At 36.6% G+C, this 21,181-nt stretch overlaps 6 protein-coding genes across 6 annotated transcripts in view; 3 read left to right on the plus strand and 3 right to left on the minus strand.

Annotated features, from left to right (window-relative positions):
* The window catches only part of LOC137242655 (uncharacterized), a 2,079-nt gene extending 920 nt beyond the window's left edge, over window positions 1-1,159 (minus strand). The window contains exons 1-3 of the mRNA XM_067769918.1: window positions 767-1,159; window positions 532-709; window positions 1-477 (exon numbers count right to left, since the gene is read on the minus strand). The exon at window positions 1-477 is cut by the window's left edge and continues 1 nt beyond it. Coding sequence (XP_067626019.1) covers window positions 1-477; window positions 532-709; window positions 767-918 — 807 coding nt within the window. The 5' untranslated portion in view covers window positions 919-1,159. The remainder of the gene's footprint in view (window positions 478-531; window positions 710-766) is intronic.
* Window positions 1,160-7,447: 6,288 nt separating this feature from the next.
* Window positions 7,448-8,067, plus strand: Snapin (SNAP associated protein). The gene has a single exon (XM_067767264.1). It carries the CDS (start codon window positions 7,657-7,659, stop codon window positions 8,065-8,067), a length of 411 nt encoding a protein of 136 aa, XP_067623365.1. The 5' UTR covers window positions 7,448-7,656.
* Window positions 8,068-8,078: 11 nt separating this feature from the next.
* Window positions 8,079-9,449, plus strand: HemK2 (HemK methyltransferase 2). Its single transcript, XM_067767262.1, has one exon. The coding sequence runs from the start codon at window positions 8,079-8,081 to the stop codon at window positions 8,727-8,729; it is 651 nt and encodes a 216-aa protein (XP_067623363.1). The 3' UTR covers window positions 8,730-9,449.
* Taf10 (TBP-associated factor 10) lies at window positions 8,865-12,660 on the minus strand. Its single transcript, XM_067767263.1, has 2 exons — window positions 12,211-12,660; window positions 8,865-9,083 (listed from the first exon to the last, which is right to left on the minus strand). Exons 1-2 carry the CDS (start codon window positions 12,622-12,624, stop codon window positions 8,976-8,978), a joined length of 522 nt encoding a protein of 173 aa, XP_067623364.1. The 5' UTR covers window positions 12,625-12,660; the 3' UTR covers window positions 8,865-8,975.
* Window positions 12,661-16,274: 3,614 nt separating this feature from the next.
* On the plus strand, window positions 16,275-17,716 carry Taf10b (TBP-associated factor 10b). Its single transcript, XM_067769920.1, has 2 exons — window positions 16,275-16,838; window positions 17,333-17,716. The coding sequence occupies exons 1-2, from the start codon at window positions 16,518-16,520 to the stop codon at window positions 17,438-17,440; spliced, it is 429 nt and encodes a 142-aa protein (XP_067626021.1). The 5' UTR covers window positions 16,275-16,517; the 3' UTR covers window positions 17,441-17,716.
* aph-1 (gamma-secretase subunit Aph-1) lies at window positions 17,666-18,872 on the minus strand. Its single transcript, XM_067769919.1, has 2 exons — window positions 18,255-18,872; window positions 17,666-18,187 (listed from the first exon to the last, which is right to left on the minus strand). Exons 1-2 carry the CDS (start codon window positions 18,648-18,650, stop codon window positions 17,864-17,866), a joined length of 720 nt encoding a protein of 239 aa, XP_067626020.1. The 5' UTR covers window positions 18,651-18,872; the 3' UTR covers window positions 17,666-17,863.
* Window positions 18,873-21,181: the final 2,309 nt, after the last annotated feature.

Below are 21,181 nucleotides of genomic sequence, written 5' to 3' on the forward strand. Positions count from 1 at the left end.
GGCGTCTGCTGCGTTCAATTTACGTTTTTTTATTAATAAATTTAGTTCCTTGTCCTCTTCTACTTCAATTTTTACTCTACTTGCAGTGGCGATTTCTGCGTCTTGTGCAAAAGAGCACACATTTATATTAGATTCAAACTTGTGCGAATTACTAAAGTCATTTTTCTTTTCTGTAGCAGTTACTACTAACGGATTTTCGTTTTCATTTGCAAGTTTTAGCCCATTCTTGATTACATTAACTGCACCCCGACTACTTTCAGAAAACTGCGTACTCAAATCCTCATCTTGCAATTCTGCATTGTAGTTATCAGCATTGTCAATAGCAAGTGTATCATAAAATCCGCATATAAGCGCTACATCATGTTCTGCAGCTGACAGCGTCTTTTTATATGGCATATTTTCAAGTTCTGCTGCGTTAGCATCATTTCTATCATAGAGTATTTTCCTTTTTACTGAAGTGCGCCAGTCAAACCAAACCTAGGACAGGAAAACATGTATTTTCATCACAAATGTGTACTATAAGCTTCTTACTTTTTTCCAGCGTTTAGCTGGCTTTTTCGGTGGTCCATGAGTATTTAGTTTGTTAGCAAGTTCTATCCACAACGCATTCCTTTGTTCTCTGTTGGTCAAGTTGCCAGTTGCAAGAACGCTATGCTTCTGCATGAAATGTACCATAATAGCTTCTTGAGTGCCGTTTTTGTGGCGTCCCCTGGATATATTCTATTTATAATAATAATTCATAAGTTTATCTACCAAATTTACTTACATTTTTCTCCTATGAATGGTTTCCCAAAGATTTGAGGGCAACGCAACAGAGTGGTTTAAAATCGAAGTTCTGCTTTTCGATTTTGGTCGATTTGATTTCACCTTTGAAAATCGATTGAATGAAACAAGAATGAAAGTCACATTAATTGTCATGGATAATTGATGTAAATTGGAACGATGTCATCCCTTGCCAAATTTTAAGTTTAAATTAAATTTTAAATTCTTTTGTTTAATGTAAACAACTAGTTTAATTTAAATTAATTTGGCTTTGTTGTTTCACTTCCATTATAACACCCTGTAAGTAGCTGAATTTTGGTATATCGATATCCGTGTTTTAGTTGCGTTTCCTAATAGTCAGAAACTGCAGGATATACACATCAATTTTTACGTAATTTTTCTTTAGCTCTTGTTTTTTCTTTCTTTCATTGGCACAAGCAGTCAAGTGTGACGTAGGTGCGCAGAACGAAGCAATTTAACTCGAAAATGCGCAATCTTCTGTGTGTGATTCGTGACTTTATGGAAATCAATGTAATCGATTATTGGAGCCATACCATAACGCTAACGCCATAACCATATCATAGGCAACCAATTGGTTTTAGATTTTCACGATTTTTAGGTTAAGGCACTTTTAATCGATCACATTGGAGATGGTTATGGATATGGGTATGGTTACGGCTATGGCGTTAGGGTTAAGGAAGTTTAATTAGCCCTTTAAATGCATTCCCTCTTCACAACAGTTGGTTACGGTACCTGATTTATCTGTCTTCGCTTAAGTGGCTCAAAAAAATTATCCAAACCTGATTAAAGGTGATTTTTTTTTTATTGGGATCGCAAAATTCACCAAAAAGCCACAAAATCCATATCACAATTTTAGACGATGTTTACCGTATACCTCTTCATATTCGCATTTGATCCTTATCGCTAATTATATCATATATGTTCCAAATTTTGTTGCCTTATGCAGGGAGCACTGGAGGATTGGAAACGCGTCCTTTTCAACCTCCCTTAAAAGAGTGGCTCCCAGACTCGTCCGTTTGTCACGCTAGTAAAGATTTGCTGATCGGAATCACATGGCATTCTGACAGCATATCCAATAAAACTAAAGTATAGTAATAATGGAATGTATTTAATAGTTTCAGTTTAAGCCTAAACAGCTGTAGTAATAAATAAATTAGATTTAAAAAAATTCCCATACAAGTTTTTCCCTTCGATATTCGGTAATTACTACTTATTTTTAGAGATGTCGATTTGTTTTCATAGAAAATATATCACCTCTAGAGTGTAATCTCTAATTGTAAGCGAAATAAAGCCGAGTTAAAGTTAACATAGTCATAACGCCATAGTCATAATCATATTTTTATTTATCCATATCAAATTGGCAGCAGTTATTTGTGCCTTACGCAAAAAATTAAAAACATGAGCCACAAAAAATATGTCCCTTAGTCAAAACGTATCCAAAACAATAAATAAAATCTGCGAAAAATTTATAAATTCTTCAACCCCAATTTTTAGGTTATGGATATGGCGAAAAACCAAAAACCAATTGGTTGACTATGATATGGTTATGGCTTTAGCGTTATGGTATGGCACCATTAATCGATTACATTGATTTCCATAAGGTTGGTTCGATCAGCTGTTTTATTTGGTTATGGATAAGTCACCATTAATTGGCCCTTAAGACTATCTAGGCCGTTTATTGTTCATGTCGCAAATTGTACCGGTATCGTCAAAAGCGGTACCTATCAAATTGGAAGCAGTTATTGGTGCCTTAACCTACAAATCGTGAAAATTTCATAAAAATTAAGGAAACGCAAAAAATTACAAACATATTCTACAAAAAATAAGTCTCTTAGTCAAAACGTATCCGAAACAATAAATAAAATCTACAAAAAATTAATAAATTCTCCAGCTCCAAGTTTTAGGTTATGGATAGAGCGAAAAACCAAAAACCAATTGGTTAAAGCCAAATTAAACTTCCTTAACCCTAACGCCATAGTCGTAACCATACCCATATCCATAATCATCTCAATGTGATCGATTAATGGTGCCTTAACCTAAAAATCGTGAAAATTTCATAAAAATTAAGAAAACGCAAAAAATTACAAACATATTCCACAAAAACTAAGTCTCTTAGTCATAACGTATCCAAAACAATGAAGAAAATCTACAAAAAGTTATTAAATTCACCAACTCAAATATTTTTAGGTTATGGATATGGCTAGGAACCAAAAACCAATTGGTTGGCTATGGGGTTAGCGTTGTGGTATGGCACCATTAATCGATTACATTCCTTTCCATAAGGTAGGTTCGATCAGCTGATTTATTTGGTTATGGCTTTATGGTTATGTCACCATTAATTCGCCCTTTAGCTATGATATGGTTACGGCGTTAGCTTATGGTAGGGAGCCATTAATCGAAAACATTGATTTCCATAAGGTTGGTTCGATCAGCTGTTTTATCTGGTTATGGTTATGTCACCACTAACTGGCCCTTTAAGTAAGAAAACAAAGATAATATCGTTATATGTAAACAAGGTATAAAACTTTCATGCTCTGGCGCTCTCATCATTGTGAATGATGACTAAAGGGCCCATTACTGATACTTAGCATAGACTTAACTTGGCTTGAGAACTGTCACTTACAGTTCTGTTAAATGAACATTGCATGTTACTGATTACTCAAAACTTAGCAACACTTAACTTGACTTAGAAGTTTATTGAATTTTGATTTTCTATGTAAGTTCTAAGTGACGTTTACATGTTGAGATGCCATTTGTATGTTTCGATTTCATTTTGTCATTTTGTCATACAAATTGACATTTACTTAAAAATAAATTTCACCGCTGATTATGATGCCAGATTGTATGCGCCAAGTGGAGTATAATCGCGGCTAAGTTGCCAAGTTTACGCCAAGTCAAGTCAAGTCTATGCTAAGTATCAGTAACGGGGGCTTAAGTGTGATATATTATCTGTCAACTGCCTGACAGTATGTTCAATATGGCAACTTTATAGCGTTTTGAGAGGTTGTTCAATATGGCGGCGCCTATCTTCAGCGGGTGATAGTAAGAGATACAGAATGAGACAGCGATAGTCAATTACAAATAAGGTGATCCAATCACTTTGGAATTTTGACGTCTATGCAGAAGATATCACACTTAGTTATCATTCACAATGGCTCTCATTCCGCTCGTGTCTTCATTCATTCAAATACATGTGTCTGACATCAAAGCGTACAGATTTCGTATGCAACATATAATACGCGCCTACAATGCTACGCCTCATATGCTTCCAGCTTTATTAGCCGTGTTTTTTAACACGCGTATATCCGTTTACGCTTAAACTTTATATTGACTGCTAAGAGACAAACTATAAATACACCTCTGAAATTGCTGCGCATAAATTTTGTCCTACTAAATTTCAATACGCATTATACTCAGATGTAACTGAAATATGTGTCTTTGTTTCACCCTGTACACTAATTCTATGTATTATATGTGTGTCCACAATTCATCGCAACTGATTCAGCTATATGTTATACCCTATGGCCATCAGAGCGTTGCGTCTCCGCTTTTCGGTACACCCTGTTGCTGTAGCTAGTTGTTTTACCACAGCCGCTAGATGGGTCTCCTAAGCATTATCTAAGCGAAGATAGGCGTTTTTTAACACGCGCAAACGAAACGTATACGCGCGTGTTAAAAAACACGGCTATTATATCTCTCATCCAGTTCTAGATATATATGAATAAGCCTTAAGGTTTTTAATACCCTTCAGAAAACGCGAGTACTCTATAAATAATGTAATATTGTTTTCACACAGAAACTTAATGATCTCATTTCACCTGCTAATGAAATCGTAAATTTTTTGCTTTCACACAGAAGTAACTGCTCGATTAGTATGAAGGATGAAAAAATCATGGCGGAACGATACAAGGTGGGAGCATGGTGACATACCTACAAACAAACAAATTCCATGTACTTGTAAATTCGATGGACAAATGTCAAAATCGTACTGCGCCGGTAGTTGATATATCAAATCAAATAAAAAAGGTTATAATCAGCTGTTCGATGCGGCCACCTTGTATCGTTCCACCATGCAGACCATAGTGTACAAGTACAAGTGTGTTGACTTATCTGTCAAGCATTCTGACAGGCACTCGCTGGATTCGGAATGACAGCGAATTCAAAATGGATACCATTACCGAATGCTCCGAATGATTGAAAAATTGAAAAAGTCGATACGATTGGTAGTCAAAAATGTTGTCGTTGAGACCAAAAATGCGACTCTAGACCTGAGATTTCCATCAGGTGAGCGAGGCTGTTTGTAGTTTTGACGTTTATCGCTTAGTGAACACACTTGGTATAGGTACACTATGATGCAGACAATGACATTTGCTTCGACAAATGAAATTTTTAAGCACTGAACACACCATAAACTAAGAAGCGGAAACGTAAGCGGAAAGCTGCCAACAGAGTTGCATTGTGCTTTTGACTTCATTAGGCATTCGATTAGCTACTAATGAAATAATAATAGATTCGAATTTTGTAGGAAAGATTGAGCTCAATAAGCGTCTTAATGTAGAAAATTGCCTTTATTATTATAAGGAATACACTTTTGGGAGTATAGGACTGCTCCAAATCTAATCTGTATTCATACAAAAAATGTGCTCCAATTAACATTGCGTTGTCCTAGGAGAGGAGTAGGTGATCCCACTATCGCTTTGTTTGTGAGTATTTCATAGAGTACATACGTGAGAGTACTTTCCAAAGTACTTTCACTGTAGTACTCCATGGAGCACCCACAGAGGAGCATATGCCAAAGTACTAAAGAGGAATTGTGTCGGAAAGAATTATCGAAGTGAATTTAATTTAAAATGAAAGTAAATGAAGAGGGGCAATACAACTTTTATATTTTATACTACGAATATTCTTATGTTATTTAGCATTTGCGTGAATAAAGAAACTAATATTTCTCTATACATACTTTAGTATGTATACATAAAACCAGTGCGCTGTTGCATTTTATCACAGCTGCCAAAGTAAAATTTTATTATTAGTTACCCTGCAAAAATTGTTGGATTACGTGTTCCATTTTCCTCATGTTGGAATACTCCAACAATACTCCTTTGCAATGCGTTTGCGGACCACCATCAGCCGATCATTGCTCGTTTTTTAACGACCGTGATCACAACATGATGACGATCGAACAGAGTTGCAAAAAGTAAAATATTGCATACAAATAACTGATAATAAAATTTTACTTTGGCAACTCTGATAAAATGCAACAGCGCACTGGTTTTATGTATACATACTATAGTATAGAGAAATATTAGTTTCTTTATTCACGCAAATGTTAAATAACATAAGAATATTCGTAGTATAAAAAAAATTAAATTCACTTCGATAATTCTTTCCGACAACACAATTCCTCTTTAGTACTTTGGCATATGATCCTCTGTGGGTGTTCCATGGAGTACTACAGTGAAAGTACTTTGGAATGTACTCTATGGATACTCACAAACAAAGCGAGAGTGGGATCACCTACTCCTCTCCTAGGACATCGCAATGCTAATTGCTAATTTTCTATGAATACAGATTAGATTTGGAGCAGTCCTATACTCCCAAAGGAGTATTCCTTACATTATTTATAGAGTACTCTCGTTTTTTGAAGGGTATTTGCATGCAATATTTTACTTTTGGCAACTCTGTTCAATCGTCATCGTGTCGTGATCACTCTCGTTAAAAAACGAGCAATGATCGGTTGATGGTGGCCGCAAACGCATTGCAAAGGAGCATTGTACAGGTCTACAAGTAGGATATGTAGCAGCACGCACATACACAGCCACGCTCACCTGATAAAATGCTTGTTCTTGTTCGTTTTTTTTGTGGATGCTATTTGGCACTGTTGTACTTCTTAGGACCAAACAAAGTTTAGTAGCTGCTATCGAAAACTGCTTAAAATTTTTTTTTCTTATATTAGAAAGAAATATACTTATTTACTTTCAAACGAGCACTTAATTACATCTCTCTTTAATAACCATATATTTTGGACAATTTTAATTAACAAATTGTGATACTTTTTTACGGGGACGATTGCTAAAACACGACCAAAACCGTCGGGGGAGGTATTAATAGACGCGTTTTTGCCTCGCTTCCACTAATTCGAATACTTTTTCTCTTCGGACTATTGACAACAGGACAAAACGCGTCTATTCATTTTCCTTCCCGCTTTTTTGGACGGGTTATTGCAGTCGACCTCGGTTTCAAACTGTTTTTCGCGGAGAACTTTTGAACGGGTAGAAAAACTTAACTCCCGTGTTTGTATTCTTAATACTGAAATAACTACGCGTCCTCAGATACCCCAATTGAAGACTTTTTTTATAATTTTCTGAAGGACCCACATGGGTGCACTTAAAATTTCCTATTAAATTCGTTAAAAGAAATTTACCATCACAGCAACCCATATCTGATATTCCGATCCCTTTTTTGCTTCCCTGTGTCGCTTTCGACGAAACAACCCCGGTAATTTTGACACTTCGTTCAGTGTCAAAACTCATGTTCCACGCAGGTTCCACTGGGTTCCACGCTAGTTTGACACTGACCGAAGTGTCAAACTGCCGTGTGTTAGAGAGGGAAAGAAATTGTTTCCCTCTCATACATATCATACTTGTAAACCTGTACAATGGCAAAGGAGTATTGTTAGAGTACTCCAACACTAAGAAAATGGAACACGTAATCCAACAAATTTTGCAGGGTAGCCACCGACATTAGGAGCCATTGCATCGATAGCATTGTTTACATATCGAAAATTTTCAATCGAAATGAAAATCTATGGGAATCAGTAAAAATTTGGTAAAACAAATTCTGTCAGGAATATTTTCTTAAATATAGATAGATATGGATAAGGACTCAGACAGCACTGTGACATCTTTAGATGAGAATACTGAAAATTTTTGCACTAATCCCTCCCGTGATATTTTAGCAGAAGGTATTGTGAATTTATTTAAGCCTTCAGTGGAGAAGTTGGATGAGCAGATACAAGCAACTCGTGCCTCCCAAATAGAATTAAGGAAGCAACTGGACACATTATCATTACAATTAGTAGAAATAGAAAAAGCTCAACATAATATTCCTGAGTTTTCTAGTAAAATTAAAGAGCTGATAAACGTAAAGCATAAAGTCACAGTCATAACAAATATCCTCAGTACAAGTCAAGAGCGTTTAAGTGGATTATACAAACTGATAGAAAAGGAACAACGGCGCAGACAAGCATTGTTAGATTCAGCTATAAGCACAAATATATTATAGAAAGCTCAATAATGGAAACACCTTACACAGATCACTTAACTGTCGACGATTATGAGCAAGTTTATGAACCAGCGGAGGATACTTTCTTACTGCTAGATGCTCTGGAAGCTGACATACCTTATATTAGAAAAATAAAACCACTAATTTGTTTGGAAATTGGTTCTGGTAGCGGTGTTATTGTAACGGCACTTGCCAAACAACTAACTGAAACATTTTGTATGGCCAGCGATATTAACGCTCACGCATGTAGGACTACATTAAGAACAGCTAAACGCAATGGTACTCATGTGGATACCATAAATTGTAATTTGTTAGATTGTGTACGTGAAAAATGTATTGATTTACTTGTATTTAATCCACCTTACGTGGTAACCACAGATGACGAGATGAAAAATCAATCATTTGCTGAGTCGCAAGTGTCTAGTAATCTGGTATATTCGTGGGCAGGTGGGAAATATGGACGAAGGGTTATTGATGAATTACTTATACGTTTGGATGGAATTTTGTCAACCAAAGGGGTTCTATATTTACTAGCATTGCGTGAAAATAAACCGGATAAGCTTATAAGTGAGTTGTATACGTTGGGATTTATGGCAATCAAGTTTTTGGAAAGACGCATACCAGGGGAGTATCTGTATGTTATAAAGGTAACTCGTAAATGAACATTCTATACAAATACTGCTGAATTTTCGAAAAATATTTTATGGAAGATCATATAAATGATCTGGTCAATCCCCACACGAGTTGATCGATCTTCCAGTCAACCGATGTTAGTAGTGGTAAATAAAAATACAAGCTTGTCTATTGTATCATAGTTCTATTGTCTGCAATTGGAATTATATGTATTTCAGTAAAAACTGTGAATTACATTTAGAATACTAAATATGTATGCAAATTAATCATTTAATTTATACAAAGTACTGCGGCTTACGCATAGTTATTCCATGGTCAGCTAAAGCTGGTTGTAAATCTTCAATAGCTAAAGTGTATCGACGGTCCTTGTTCGGTTTCTTGTCCTAAAAAGAAGAAAACACATTAACTTCACAGATATTACAAAAAAAAATGGGCTAGTTCCAACCTACGAACACGTAAAGTAATAATTGATAGATTTGTTTATTTATTGTAATATTAGTATGTACGGGTCTGTCCATGTATGGAACCACATACAAATAGTTGCAACGTATTTATACGTTGATTGAATCGGCTCTGGATATGAAGGCTTCCGAAAGGTGTATAATTTAATTTATTTAGTCTATGATCAGAAATAATCCTACAGACTAGAAACAAAATTAATAAAAAAATTAAATAAAGAATTTAAAACTACACAAAAATGTGAAAATATGAATAGCATAAGCAAACAAATAAAAAAAAATACAAATAGATATTGTTGAGTTCACTTGAAAATATTTCTCGACAAAGAGAAATCAATAAAAGAAAACCTCCTCGAGAGTCCGTTAAATTCAGTAAGCGCGCGAAAAATTGGGTCAAAACTACAATAATTAGCCCTACAAGCACGCAAATAAAATGGTAAAAATGTACGGACTCCTATTAGGTAAATCAAATGAGACCTTCGCTAAGAGAGCCGAGCAATCCAGAGAGCCAGCGATGAGATCATAGACGAACATTAGCAGATGTACTACCCTTCTGGATTCGAGAGGTTGGAGATTTATGAGTAAGCAACGCGAATATTTGGATGGAATTGGGTCATCAAAGCTGATTGAACTTAAACAAAAACGAATAAATTTTCTTTGAACCCTTTCAATTCTGGCAGCATAGCTGTTATAGATAGGATTCCATACAACTGAGGCATATTCAAGTTTTGCACGAACAAGAAAGGTGTAAAGAGCCTTCCTGGTATAGGGATCCCTAAAGTCTATTGCATATCTACGAAGAAAGGCAAGGTTTCTGTAAGCCTTGGGGAGCATATAAGAGATGTGATTGACGAAAGAAAACGTGGTATCAAAAACAACGACTAAGTCAATAAATTCATTGACAGAAGTCAGTCGAGCACCTGAGATATCATAGAGGGTAGAATGTATGTTAGATGATTTAGAAGAAGACATATGAAAACATTTATTAACATTAAGAAAGAGATTATTGGCCTTACACCATTCGATAAGATTATTTAGGTAATTTTGTAGGAGTAGGGAATCCGAGGGGCCATTAATTCTATGAAATAACTTAAGATCATCTGCATTTAGAAGGAAAGAGGACGATTTAAAGCTGGAACCAATATCATTTATAAAAAGCACAAACAACAGAAGCCCGAGAATGCTACCCTGAGGAACTCTGGACGTTGCATAAAAAGGTTGGGACTTACAGAGACCGGTTCGACAGATACGATTTTAACTAAGATAAGAAGACAGAATGAAATCCTATACACTCAAGTTTAGATAATAAGATTTGGTGTGAAACTTTATCTAAAGCCTTTGAGAAATCAGTATATATGGTATCCACCTGGCAACCGTCCTTAAATGCAGAAATCAGAAAACGACACCCATGTTGGCAGGGGTCAACCACCCCACCCTTTTAATGACAAAAGATAACTTCTCCTTTATGATTTTTTCAAAAAGCTTCGAGCATACTGTGAGTTTGGCAATAGGCCTACAGTTAGAGATGTCATTTTTGTCCCGGATTTGAAAATAGGATATTGAGCCCATTTTCCATCTATCAACGAAAGTGCCAGAGGACAGAGATAAATTGAAGATATGGCAAAAGGGGGCACACAAAGTTAAACTACAGTACTTCAGAACAAAGGCGCAAAAGCCATCAGTGTCACAACGAAGCGAGGGTTTAAGGGAGACCATAGAATTGCGAACATCATCATCGGAGATAATGAGGGAGCCAAAATCTATCAGATCACGAAGTCCCGAGCGCGATTGAGAGCCAGCCAGATCTACATTGGCGTCGTCAAAGTTAGATTTAAAAAATTCCGCAAATAGCTCAACTGTTTCAGTTAGAGACTGGGAGCTTACCCCATTTAAGGTCATGCAAATAGGAATATTCGTTGAACCACGTTTGGAGCGAATAAAGTTCCAAAAGGCTTTTGGATTTTCTTTAAGCTCATTTTCAATCCTACGCATATAGCGATTATAAAGAAATTTGTCGAGAACATTAAATTACCGCACACTATTAAAATACTGTTCCCTAAGAGAAATGTTATACATATTTCCCTTATACAATTTATTGCTTTTGTTACGCTTGTTTTTCAACCTCTTTAGAGTTTTATTATACCAAGGTAATTTATGCAACCTAGGCAAAAAACGAGGTACTGTACTGTGAAATATCTCAGACAACTTCGATAAGAGAATATCATAACACTCACTGACGTCATTAGAAAGAAATATATTTGCCCAATTGAGTGATAGTAAAACATTGTTCAACTCACTGAAATCAGTAAATCGAAAGTTAAAAGAGGCGTTAACCAATGGAATCGACGTAGGGATAGCAGCAAAATTTTTTAATTGAATGATAAGCGGTAAGTGATGTCTATCGGATGGATACACAGGAAAAGTACTCTCAGAGAGATCAAATATTAAATTCTCATTGACAAACACAAGATCAACCAACTTCGAACGGGTATTAAATAAATTATTGATTTGAATCAAATAGCAACTTAAGATATTATCTATAAGGTTGATTTCATAAGATCGCGTTACATTAGTAGGTGTTAGAATACCATTACTTTGAAAGTCTGTCCAAACAATATTAGGCAGATTGAAATCTACAAGTATACAAAAACGAGCATCAGTATGGCTTTCCCATAGATTGATGATGTTATCTAGATGAGAAAAGTATAAGGAATCGGCACTGTTCGGCGGTATATACGAGCAACAGATGGAAATTGAGCTAGATGAACTGGAAATACAGACGCACAGCTGATCAAGTAATGTATCATGATGTAGAAGATGAAACCTTGATTTATGAAGGTTTCTGTTAACTGCTAACTTAGTCTCGATCCTTCCCCTATAACTTAGAGTCAAAATATTCTTCATCAGAAATCTCCACTAAATACTATAGAGCGCGTACTAATTTTCACCGTATATATGCCGCCCGTAAAAAACGGAAATTTTGCGAACAATTTTAAATCGTGTTTATACAAACCTGTAAATATATGTATACACTGTTGCTATTGGATTTTACCTTGTTTGAACCGTGACCACCAGAATGTTGACTGCTTGTCCGTGTTTTGCAATGTTGTAAAGCATCATTGGCAATATCGGAAATGAATTTTTGTGCTGCAACCGAAATTATGCGTACAATGCGAGGGTCAATGGTTTCAAAACCAGCTCGATGCAAGAACTGTGAAGTTACAGCATCTGGTACAGTTGGTATATAGTCCTCAAGCTGTTCAAGTAATTCGGTCAACTCCTCACTTGGTGGTGGTGGTGTTAATGGTGGTTCTAATTCTTCTTGTTCAGCTGGGGGCGATGCTGGTGAAGGTGAGTTGTTTTCTTCGTTGCCGATTACCATTTTTAAGACAATTTGTTTGAATGCGCTTGGTGAACTACGTAAGTTTACAAAGTTGCTGGATTTACCATTGTTTTTGTCGTTCATAAAGTAATTGTGATGATAGATTGGTATCGATTTTTATATGACTCGATAGTGCACTCATCCACAACAATTCCAAAAATGTTAATCCACATGTTTACACGCTTACGTACTTAACTCCTAATCGTTATTAGCCGTGTTTTTTTTTACACGTAAACGTCTATACGCTTCAACTTTATATGGATGCTAAGCGTCAAACTTTAAAAACACCTCTGAAATTGCTGCGCATGAAATGTGTACTACTAAATTTCAATACGCATTATACTCAGATGTAACTGAAATATGTGTTTTTGTTTCACCCTCTACACATATTCTATTTATTCTATTGCCGTGTTTCAATGAGTTTTACAGCTCCGGCTCAAGCTCAATTCTCACGGGAATGCTCTGGATCATTCGTACATAACCCCTAAACGTAAGTTATATAACCAGATTTCCCATATAAATGTTTCTACAGCAATGACATACCTTTGTTCAGATTGTCAAAATATGTGTGGTGGTTTTGGGCGAATGGAATGGAGAGAAAACATAAAACCTTGCAATTCTTGTGGGTTGTGGGAAAATAATGCGCTAAATTAGATGCATTTACTAAAAAAAAGGGCGTGTGGCACTCGGGGACCGCCGCGGTAAAGCTATTGCATATTATCAACTTATGCAATTATAATATTTATGCAACATTTTGTTTTCTTTGATATTAATTCAAGTTTTGTCTTTGTTATTAATTCAATTTTTTACTTTTATTGAATAAATGAGAAGTTAATACTGGTTAAAAAAATTTTATTATTACCTTACAAGATATGTACATACATAGGTTATTCAGGAATATTTATAATTGAAATTATAGGTAGGTTTATGGTAACTGAAATAGGAAACATACGTTTGAGACTTGATATCCTCTGCAGGTAACTTTAACATTAATTTTCACTTTAACTTTAATTTTAACCTTAACTTTAACTTTCACTTTAACTTTAACCTTAACTTTAACTTTATCTTTAACTTTAACCTTAACTTTATCTTTAACTTTAACTTTCACTTTCACTTTAACTTTATGATAGAGATCCAATTTTATGTATTTGGCCTGTTGCTAACACCGAACCTTTTTCGAACCTTTTCGAACCTTTTTTGATAAATATCCGTTACGGTTTTTTTTGATTTAGTCGCCAAGCCCGCGATAAAATCTATTCAGTAGCTTAAAAGAATTTAAAGTGATGTGAAACTATTTTTTAATTAAAAGTTGACCAGCACGGCAGTAAATAATTTTCAGCGTGTTGGTTACATTTTCCGTTTGCCATTGTCTATATTTATTTTTTTATTACAGCTTAATTAATTTATCCGAATCATGCTAACATTATTTTGGTGCCAGTTATCTCTGGTATGAAGGTCATTTACGCATGAGCAGGAAGGCTACATCCGAACGGCGATGCACTGATATGATCGAGTGATGCATTGCAGTATTTGCTTCGGCGACTTTCACGTATGTTCGTAAAGCGCGATGGCAGCATCCGAACGGTGATGCTCTAATATGAGCGAGTGATGCGTTGCAGTATGTGCTTCGGCGACTTTTATTTTATGTTCACGAGAGCTTGAAGGTGAGAGTGCTTGGAAGGCGCTTCATATCAGAATACTTAGGATGTACATATACATTTGTATTGATGCTATGGAAGCCTGCCTAAACAGTACTAAATTGGTAGTGTTTTACAATGAATATACAATTTATTAGTTTTATAATAGGTAGGTTGAAAAAGTTTTTGCTTCGAGTATTTACAGAATGCATATCTTTTACATATCTTATGTCACTCTTTATGTACGCAGGCAATTTACCGTCTATTTTGTTCTTAATAAATTTCATAGCCAAATAAAATCCCTATGCCAGGGAAATGAAAAAAATAAAATCATCGGATGAGATGAGCCAATCATATAATTGAGCCATGGATAATCGGTAATTATGAACAAATTTCAGAGATGCCGTTTTTTTTTAATATAAAAATAGAAACGTGAAAATTTTACAGCTAATGATGTTATTCCTGCGGATGTGTATACACATGTGAACGCATAGATTGAATAGTGGATTAGAGCATATGTAATACTGTTTTCACACAGACGGCTTATTGAATAATAAAGGCAGTTTTCTACATTAAGACGCTTATTGAGCTCAATCTTCCCTACAAAATTCGAATCTATAATTATTTCATTAGTAGCTAATCGAATGCCTAATGAAGTCAAAAGCACAATGCAACTCTGTTGGCAGCGTTCCACTTCTTAGTTTTTGGTGCGGTCAGTGCTTAAAAATGCCATTTGTCAAAGTAAATGTCATTGTCTGCATGGCGGAACGATACAAGGTGGCCGCATCGAACAGCTGATTATAACCTTTTTTATTTGATTTGATACATCAACTACCGGCGCAGTACGTTTTTGACATTTGTCCATCGAATTTACAAGTACATGGAATTTTTTTTATGTTTGTAGGTATGTCACCATTCTGCCACCTATCGTTTCGCCATGATTGTCTGTCATATAGCATTGTCATTTAATTCGCTTGAAATTTCATCCTTCATACTAATCGAGCAGTTATTTCTGTGTGAAAGCAAAAAATTTACGATTCATTAGAAGGTGAAATGACATCATTAAGTTTCTGTGTGAAAACAGTATAACCGTGGTCTAAAGGGCCAATTAAAGCTGCAGACATTGGTGCTTTATAGGTATCGGTAACCTTATAACAGCTGATTCGACCAACCTTATGGGAATCAATGCAATCGATTATTGGTGCCGCACGTTACGTTAAGGATACGACTACAGCGATAAGACAAACGACACCAATGACTGCGGCTTAATGGTGACTTATAACCATAAAACCATAACCAGATAAAACAGCTGTTCGAACCTACCTTATGGAAATCAATGTAATCGATTAATGGTGCCATACCATAACGCTAACGCTATAACCATACCATAGCCAACCAATTGGTTTTGGTTTCTCGCCAATATCTGAGTTAGTGAATTTAATAACTTTTTGTAGATTTTATTCATTGTTTTGGATACGTTATGAAGAGACTTATTTTTTGTGGAATATGTTTGTAATTTTTTTCGTTTTCTTCATTTTTATGAAATTTTCCCGATTTTTAGGTTAAGGCACCATTAAAGCCAAATTAAACTTTCTTAACCCTAACGCCATAGTCGTAGCCATACCCATATCCCTAACCATTTCAATGTGATCGATTGTTGGTATATATATTAATCGATCATATTGGAGATGGATATGGATATGAGTATGGTTACGACTATGGCGTTAGGGTTAAGGAGTTTCATTTGGCCTTAAGGAAGTTTTATTTGGCCTTAATTTGCCCTTAAGATATCTGTTGCTTCTTCGACAAACTTTCATCTCCGATTTAAACATATGCTTTTTGCTGTCATATCGATTTTTGTTATCGAGAAATTAAACGACATTTGCCGTCCTTCAGTGAGTTTTACAGCTCCGAGTCACGCTCAATTCTCACGGGAATGCTCTGGATCATTGAGAGACTTGAGAAGCAGATGTCGTGAAATTTTCGCACACGTGAAATGTGATAGGCAGGTGTCCCGCTGTTTTTCGTTTAACTCATACGGCGAAAGGCCAAGCAGCGACATCTATTTTTGAAAAAGTAGGTATATTAAAGGCCGCGTTGCCAACCTAAATAGAAGTAATTAACAAATTATCTGGCTCACAAATTGAACCAGACTTCTATCTGGATTTATCTGGCTCAAATCGTTGTTGTTGCATTTACATGCAAAATTATTTATCTGGCTCAGAATTTTGCCACCGGATGATAGCTATTGCTGAAAACTGTTAATCGCTTAACATTTATTTTTGGTAAAATTTACTTGTTGTGGATATCTGGAATTGGAATTGAATTGAATATTGAAGAATGGTAGGGTCAAATTTTGGAATATTTCGTCCAAATTCTACCAACTCAAATTCCATCAGTTCATCTATGCCGGAAGAACGAGCAGCTATACAACAATTAAGCGATTTTATGCTACAGCTGGAAGATTATGTGCCAACAGTGCCCGATGCAGTTACCACATACTTTTTAAATTCTGCTGGTTTCGAATCAAATGATCCACGTATCGTGCGTCTTATATCGGTGGCCACGCAAAAATTCATTTCAGATGTAGCCAACGATGCATTACAGCAATGCAAAATTCGATGCAATAGCCAAAATATTACAGTGGGCACACATACATCGGTAAGTACAATTAACACACACTTCCCCCAGCGGTTTAGGGGGTCAGAATATACCCTCAGTAGGCGTGCCTGTCGTAAGATGCGACTAAACTACCAGATTCAAGGGGCTGTGTAGCGCAACCCTTCAGGTTGCCAGCGCAAAATACAGCTTCTCCAAACCCACTTGTCAACCTCACCTATCCGCGGCGAATCCTGTTTCACTAACAGACGAGGCTCTGGCGACCCCAAGCTCCTCAGGGAACTTGGTGGGTGGGGAGGGAGGGATGGCCTGAAGGTTTAATGTGGCCATATAAATCGTTCCAGAGATGGTCGGGCTACCACCTTAATGGTGTTTTGTTACCGGAGCGTACCGGATCTGTATCCGGCAAAGGACCATCACATCAATAACACTTCCATAGCCTTTGGGGAGCAACCTTATCGCTACAACAACAACAACACAATTAACACAATTTCTTGTATTTAACTTAATTGTATTTTTTCTCTTCGATCTTGAAGGGTCAGAAATCAGCAAAAGATCGCAAGTACACACTGACTATGGAAGATTTAGCACCTGCACTTGCAGATTATGGCATTACAGTTCGTAAAGCACAGTATTTTCCATAAGATATGGGATATCACGTTTCCGGAAACTGTCAATGGTTCATCACATAAAAAAGGAGTAACCACAAAAAATAGGAGGGGGTGGGGGCGGGAGGTGACCACAAACGAGTAAACATATTTGTTCGTTTGAGTATATACAAACCCAAGTTTTAAGATCCTTTTATAATATATGTTCATGGAAAAATTTTTGGCGATCCAACTCTGTGAACGATTGTAAAATTCAATATCTATGTTCCATTGTATGTCTTTATTAAAAAAATAAAGTTTAAATAAATCTCATATTATGGTTCTTATTTATTACAACTAATTTCCTAGTCTATACTATAAGTAAATAGATTACACCTATTTAGTCAATGCCGATCGTAATTATTTAATACATTAGTATTAGTGTGGGTTGTAAGACCATTTAGCAATTTCATCCTTGTCTCATTGGCATTTGATGAAGTGCGTCAGTGAGGTTTTACTTCCACCAGCAGCTTTAAATGCCATAGCGGCTGTAACCAAGGTTAAAATATATGTAGGCAACAGTATGGCAGTATACTGCTCTTGTACATAGAGTAATGTTATAAGCGAAACGAATAGATGAGTGCATACAACATAAACTATGTGAAAGTAATTTTTTGTATCAAAAGCATTGAAAAATATAACACTCCAGAAGGTATGCAAAAGTATCATAGCCAATGCTTGCGCTGATGAAATTAACATGAAAACCTCCGAACCGCCTGTAAGTCCCATTGTTGCCGGTCCAGCCTGTAAATAAATAAACACATTTGTGTGTAATTATGGATATAAACAACGAAAGAAAAACAATACTAACTATATCTGCAAGCAAATTGACTAAAGCAAACATTCCAGACATTACACCAAATCCAAGGCCGGATACATAAGCCAAAATATGTTTATTTTCAATTATACGTGGATTGTCAGTTACCAGCTGAAGACCATGTTCAGTGTATCTCAAAATACGATAGACAATATAGCGAAATCCTTCTTGAAATAACACTGAAAATGTTACACCAAACCACAAATATTCACGCAATGGTACAACAGCAAACCATAGAAGTGATGATATTAATAGTGACAGTAGCCAAAAGAATGCTGCGGCGATGAGTATTATTATGCGTATTGAATCATTAGCGATAGTGAAAATAAACATCGCAAATGGTGTTCCGAATGCAATAAAGGTACAACCAAAGAATTCCGGCAGCGTCATTACTTCGGTGTTTAGATAATTATAATTTACTTTTTTAATGGGTACTAGGTACGGTGGCAAAGATCACTAGAAATTCAAAGGCATCGGCTATATTCCAACGGTGTTCTTAAACCAGTGATTTGGTTGTTGTTGAAACTGATATCAAAATGTTCCTCAGCACAAGAAATAGCTTGCGAATTCAGAATTTGTAGTGGTCATCGATGGAACGATAATAGTACAGAATAGAAAGTATCAACGATTTTCGCTTACTCGATACTTTTTAGTCAGTATCGAGTAATTGTGCATTATATACAGTGGTGGCTGATGCTGGTTGGCAACGGCACAAAAAATTCTGCTGGTAACCATAGCAACGGGTGGTTGTGTGCGTATCGGGTTATTGTCGCTTGACCGGCCACCACACAAGCAGAAAGCATCAACCGCCATCTGTATTGAAAATTCGTAGCGTGCGGACGTTAATATGTCATCGGGTGACGATTTGTTATTGCTTGTAAATTTTGCGAATTTTCATAAAAATGTTTGAACATTTTTTCTAAGAATTTTTTCGAGTATGCAGTTTTGCAGCTTATTCGATTTAAGAAAATTACCTGATGGATTCAAGGGATTTTGTAGCGCAACCCTCTCAAGGGGTTGCCAGAGCAATATATAGATTCACCAACCCAATTGTCAACCTCACCTATCCGTGGCGAATATTGTTTCATTAACATCCGAGGCTCTGGCGAACCTTAATCCTCATGGATCTAGGCGGTGGGAAGGCGTTATGAACTAGAATGTCGCATGTGGTCATAAGAAATCGGTTCCGCGATGGCCGGGCTTGGTACCGGAACGTACCGGATTTGCATACGGCGAAGTACCATCAACATCGATAACACTCTCCAAGGCCTTCGGGGAGTGTCCTATCGCTACAACAACAACAAAATAAATTAAAGTGTTTTCAATTTACTCTATAATATCCCGAATAAATATCGAAATTCCAGGACTTCAGTAAACATAATCCTGGGATTTCAGGGTGGTATATGGATTTCCGAAGAGATTTATAGCGGAGCTTCTCTTCCCATTTTGCGTCGTACTCCTTTTAATTTTTCCAACAAATTGGCGGGACGGGACCTACATGTTTTACGCCAACTCCGAATGAAGTTTTTCATGGCAGTAATACCCTCGGAGTGCGTGCCAAATCACTGCCGAGGGGCAACCCCTATTGGTTCTAAATGGCGCAATATGCCTGAGACAATCTAAGTTACGGTTAGGGGGTTACAGCACAACTCGATATAGGGCATTAATAGGCCTAACAGCTATTCTTACAGGACACTGTAGACTGAACAGTCACATGCAAAAGCTAGGTATAATATCGAACAACGCATTCCGATTTTGTGATCGATCAGTGGAGACGGCAGACCATATCCTCCTGGAGTGTGTCGCAATCTCAAGACATGGGCTAAGTTTATGGGCTCTGCATCCCTTAAGCCAGGTGAACTGTTAGGGTTCATCAGAGATGTCGGCTTGGATGAGGTGCTGTGAAGCAGCTGAGGGCACAATAGACCAATGGTCGCAGTGCGATCCTCAACTAATTATCTATCTATCTATAACTAAGGTAATGGACAGGTCTCCTATCTTTAAGTATTTGAAGATTGAGTACTTGCAGCAAGAACAAACAAAACAAGTAAGGAAGGCTAAGTTTGGGTGTAACCGAGCATTACATACTCAGCTGAGAGCTTTGGAGACAAAATAAGGGAAATCACCATTTAGCAAAATTAACCTAGGGTAACCCTGAAATGTGTTTGTATGACATGGGTTTCAAAAGGAAGGTATTAAAGAGTATTTTAAAATGTAGTGGGCCATAGTTCTATAGGTGGACGCCATTTAGGGATATAGCCATAAAGGTGGATCAGGGTTGACTCTAGAATCGTTTGTACGATATGGGTATCAAATGAAAGGTGTTAATGAGTATTTTAAAAGGGAGTGGGCCTTAGTTATATAGGTGGACGACTTTTCGAGATATCGCCATAAAGGTGGACCAAGGGTGACTCTAGAATGTGTTTGTACGATATGGGTATCAAATGAAAGGTGTTAATGATTATTTAAAACGTAGTGGGCCTTAGTTCTATAGGTGGACGCCTTTTTGAGACATCGCCATAAGGGTGGACCAGGGGTGACTCTAGAATGTGTTTGTGCGATATGGGTATCAAATTAAAGGTATTAATGAGGGTTTTAAAAGGGAGTGGCCCTTAGTTGTATATGTGAAGGTGTTTTCGAGATAAAAATGTGGGCCAGGGTGACCCAGAACATCATCTGTCGGTTACCGCTAATTTATTTATATATGTAATACCAGGAACAGTATTCCTGCCAAGATTCCAAGGGCGTTTGATTTCGCCCTGCAGAACTTTTGTCATTTTCTTCTACTTATTATGGTAGGTGTCACACCCATTTTACAAAGTTTTTTCTAAAGTTATATTTTGCGTCAATAAACCAATCCAATTACCATGTTTCATCTCTTTTTTTATATTTGTTATAGAATTATGGCATTTTTTTCATTT

Source organism: Eurosta solidaginis, chromosome 2, assembly GCF_040869045.1.
Source record: "Eurosta solidaginis isolate ZX-2024a chromosome 2, ASM4086904v1, whole genome shotgun sequence".
Classification (NCBI taxonomy): Eukaryota; Metazoa; Arthropoda; class Insecta; order Diptera; family Tephritidae; genus Eurosta; species Eurosta solidaginis.

What these genes read in the sequence shown, in the direction of transcription:
- Snapin (XM_067767264.1), top strand. Translation starts at nt 7,657, where the DNA reads ATGGATAAGGACTCAGACAGCACTGTGACATCTTTAGATGAGAATACT.
- HemK2 (XM_067767262.1), top strand. Translation starts at nt 8,079, where the DNA reads ATGGAAACACCTTACACAGATCACTTAACTGTCGACGATTATGAGCAA.
- Taf10 (XM_067767263.1), bottom strand. Translation starts at nt 12,624, where the DNA reads ATGAACGACAAAAACAATGGTAAATCCAGCAACTTTGTAAACTTACGT. An exon ending in GTGGTCACGGTTCAAACAAG is followed by an intron (nt 9,084 to 12,210) that starts GTAAAATCCAAT and finishes TCTTCTTTTTAG; the next exon opens with GACAAGAAACCGAACAAGGA.
- Taf10b (XM_067769920.1), top strand. Translation starts at nt 16,518, where the DNA reads ATGGTAGGGTCAAATTTTGGAATATTTCGTCCAAATTCTACCAACTCA. An exon ending in CAGTGGGCACACATACATCG is followed by an intron (nt 16,839 to 17,332) that starts GTAAGTACAATT and finishes TCGATCTTGAAG; the next exon opens with GGTCAGAAATCAGCAAAAGA.
- aph-1 (XM_067769919.1), bottom strand. Translation starts at nt 18,650, where the DNA reads ATGACGCTGCCGGAATTCTTTGGTTGTACCTTTATTGCATTCGGAACA. An exon ending in TCAATTTGCTTGCAGATATA is followed by an intron (nt 18,188 to 18,254) that starts GTTAGTATTGTT and finishes ATTTATTTACAG; the next exon opens with GCTGGACCGGCAACAATGGG.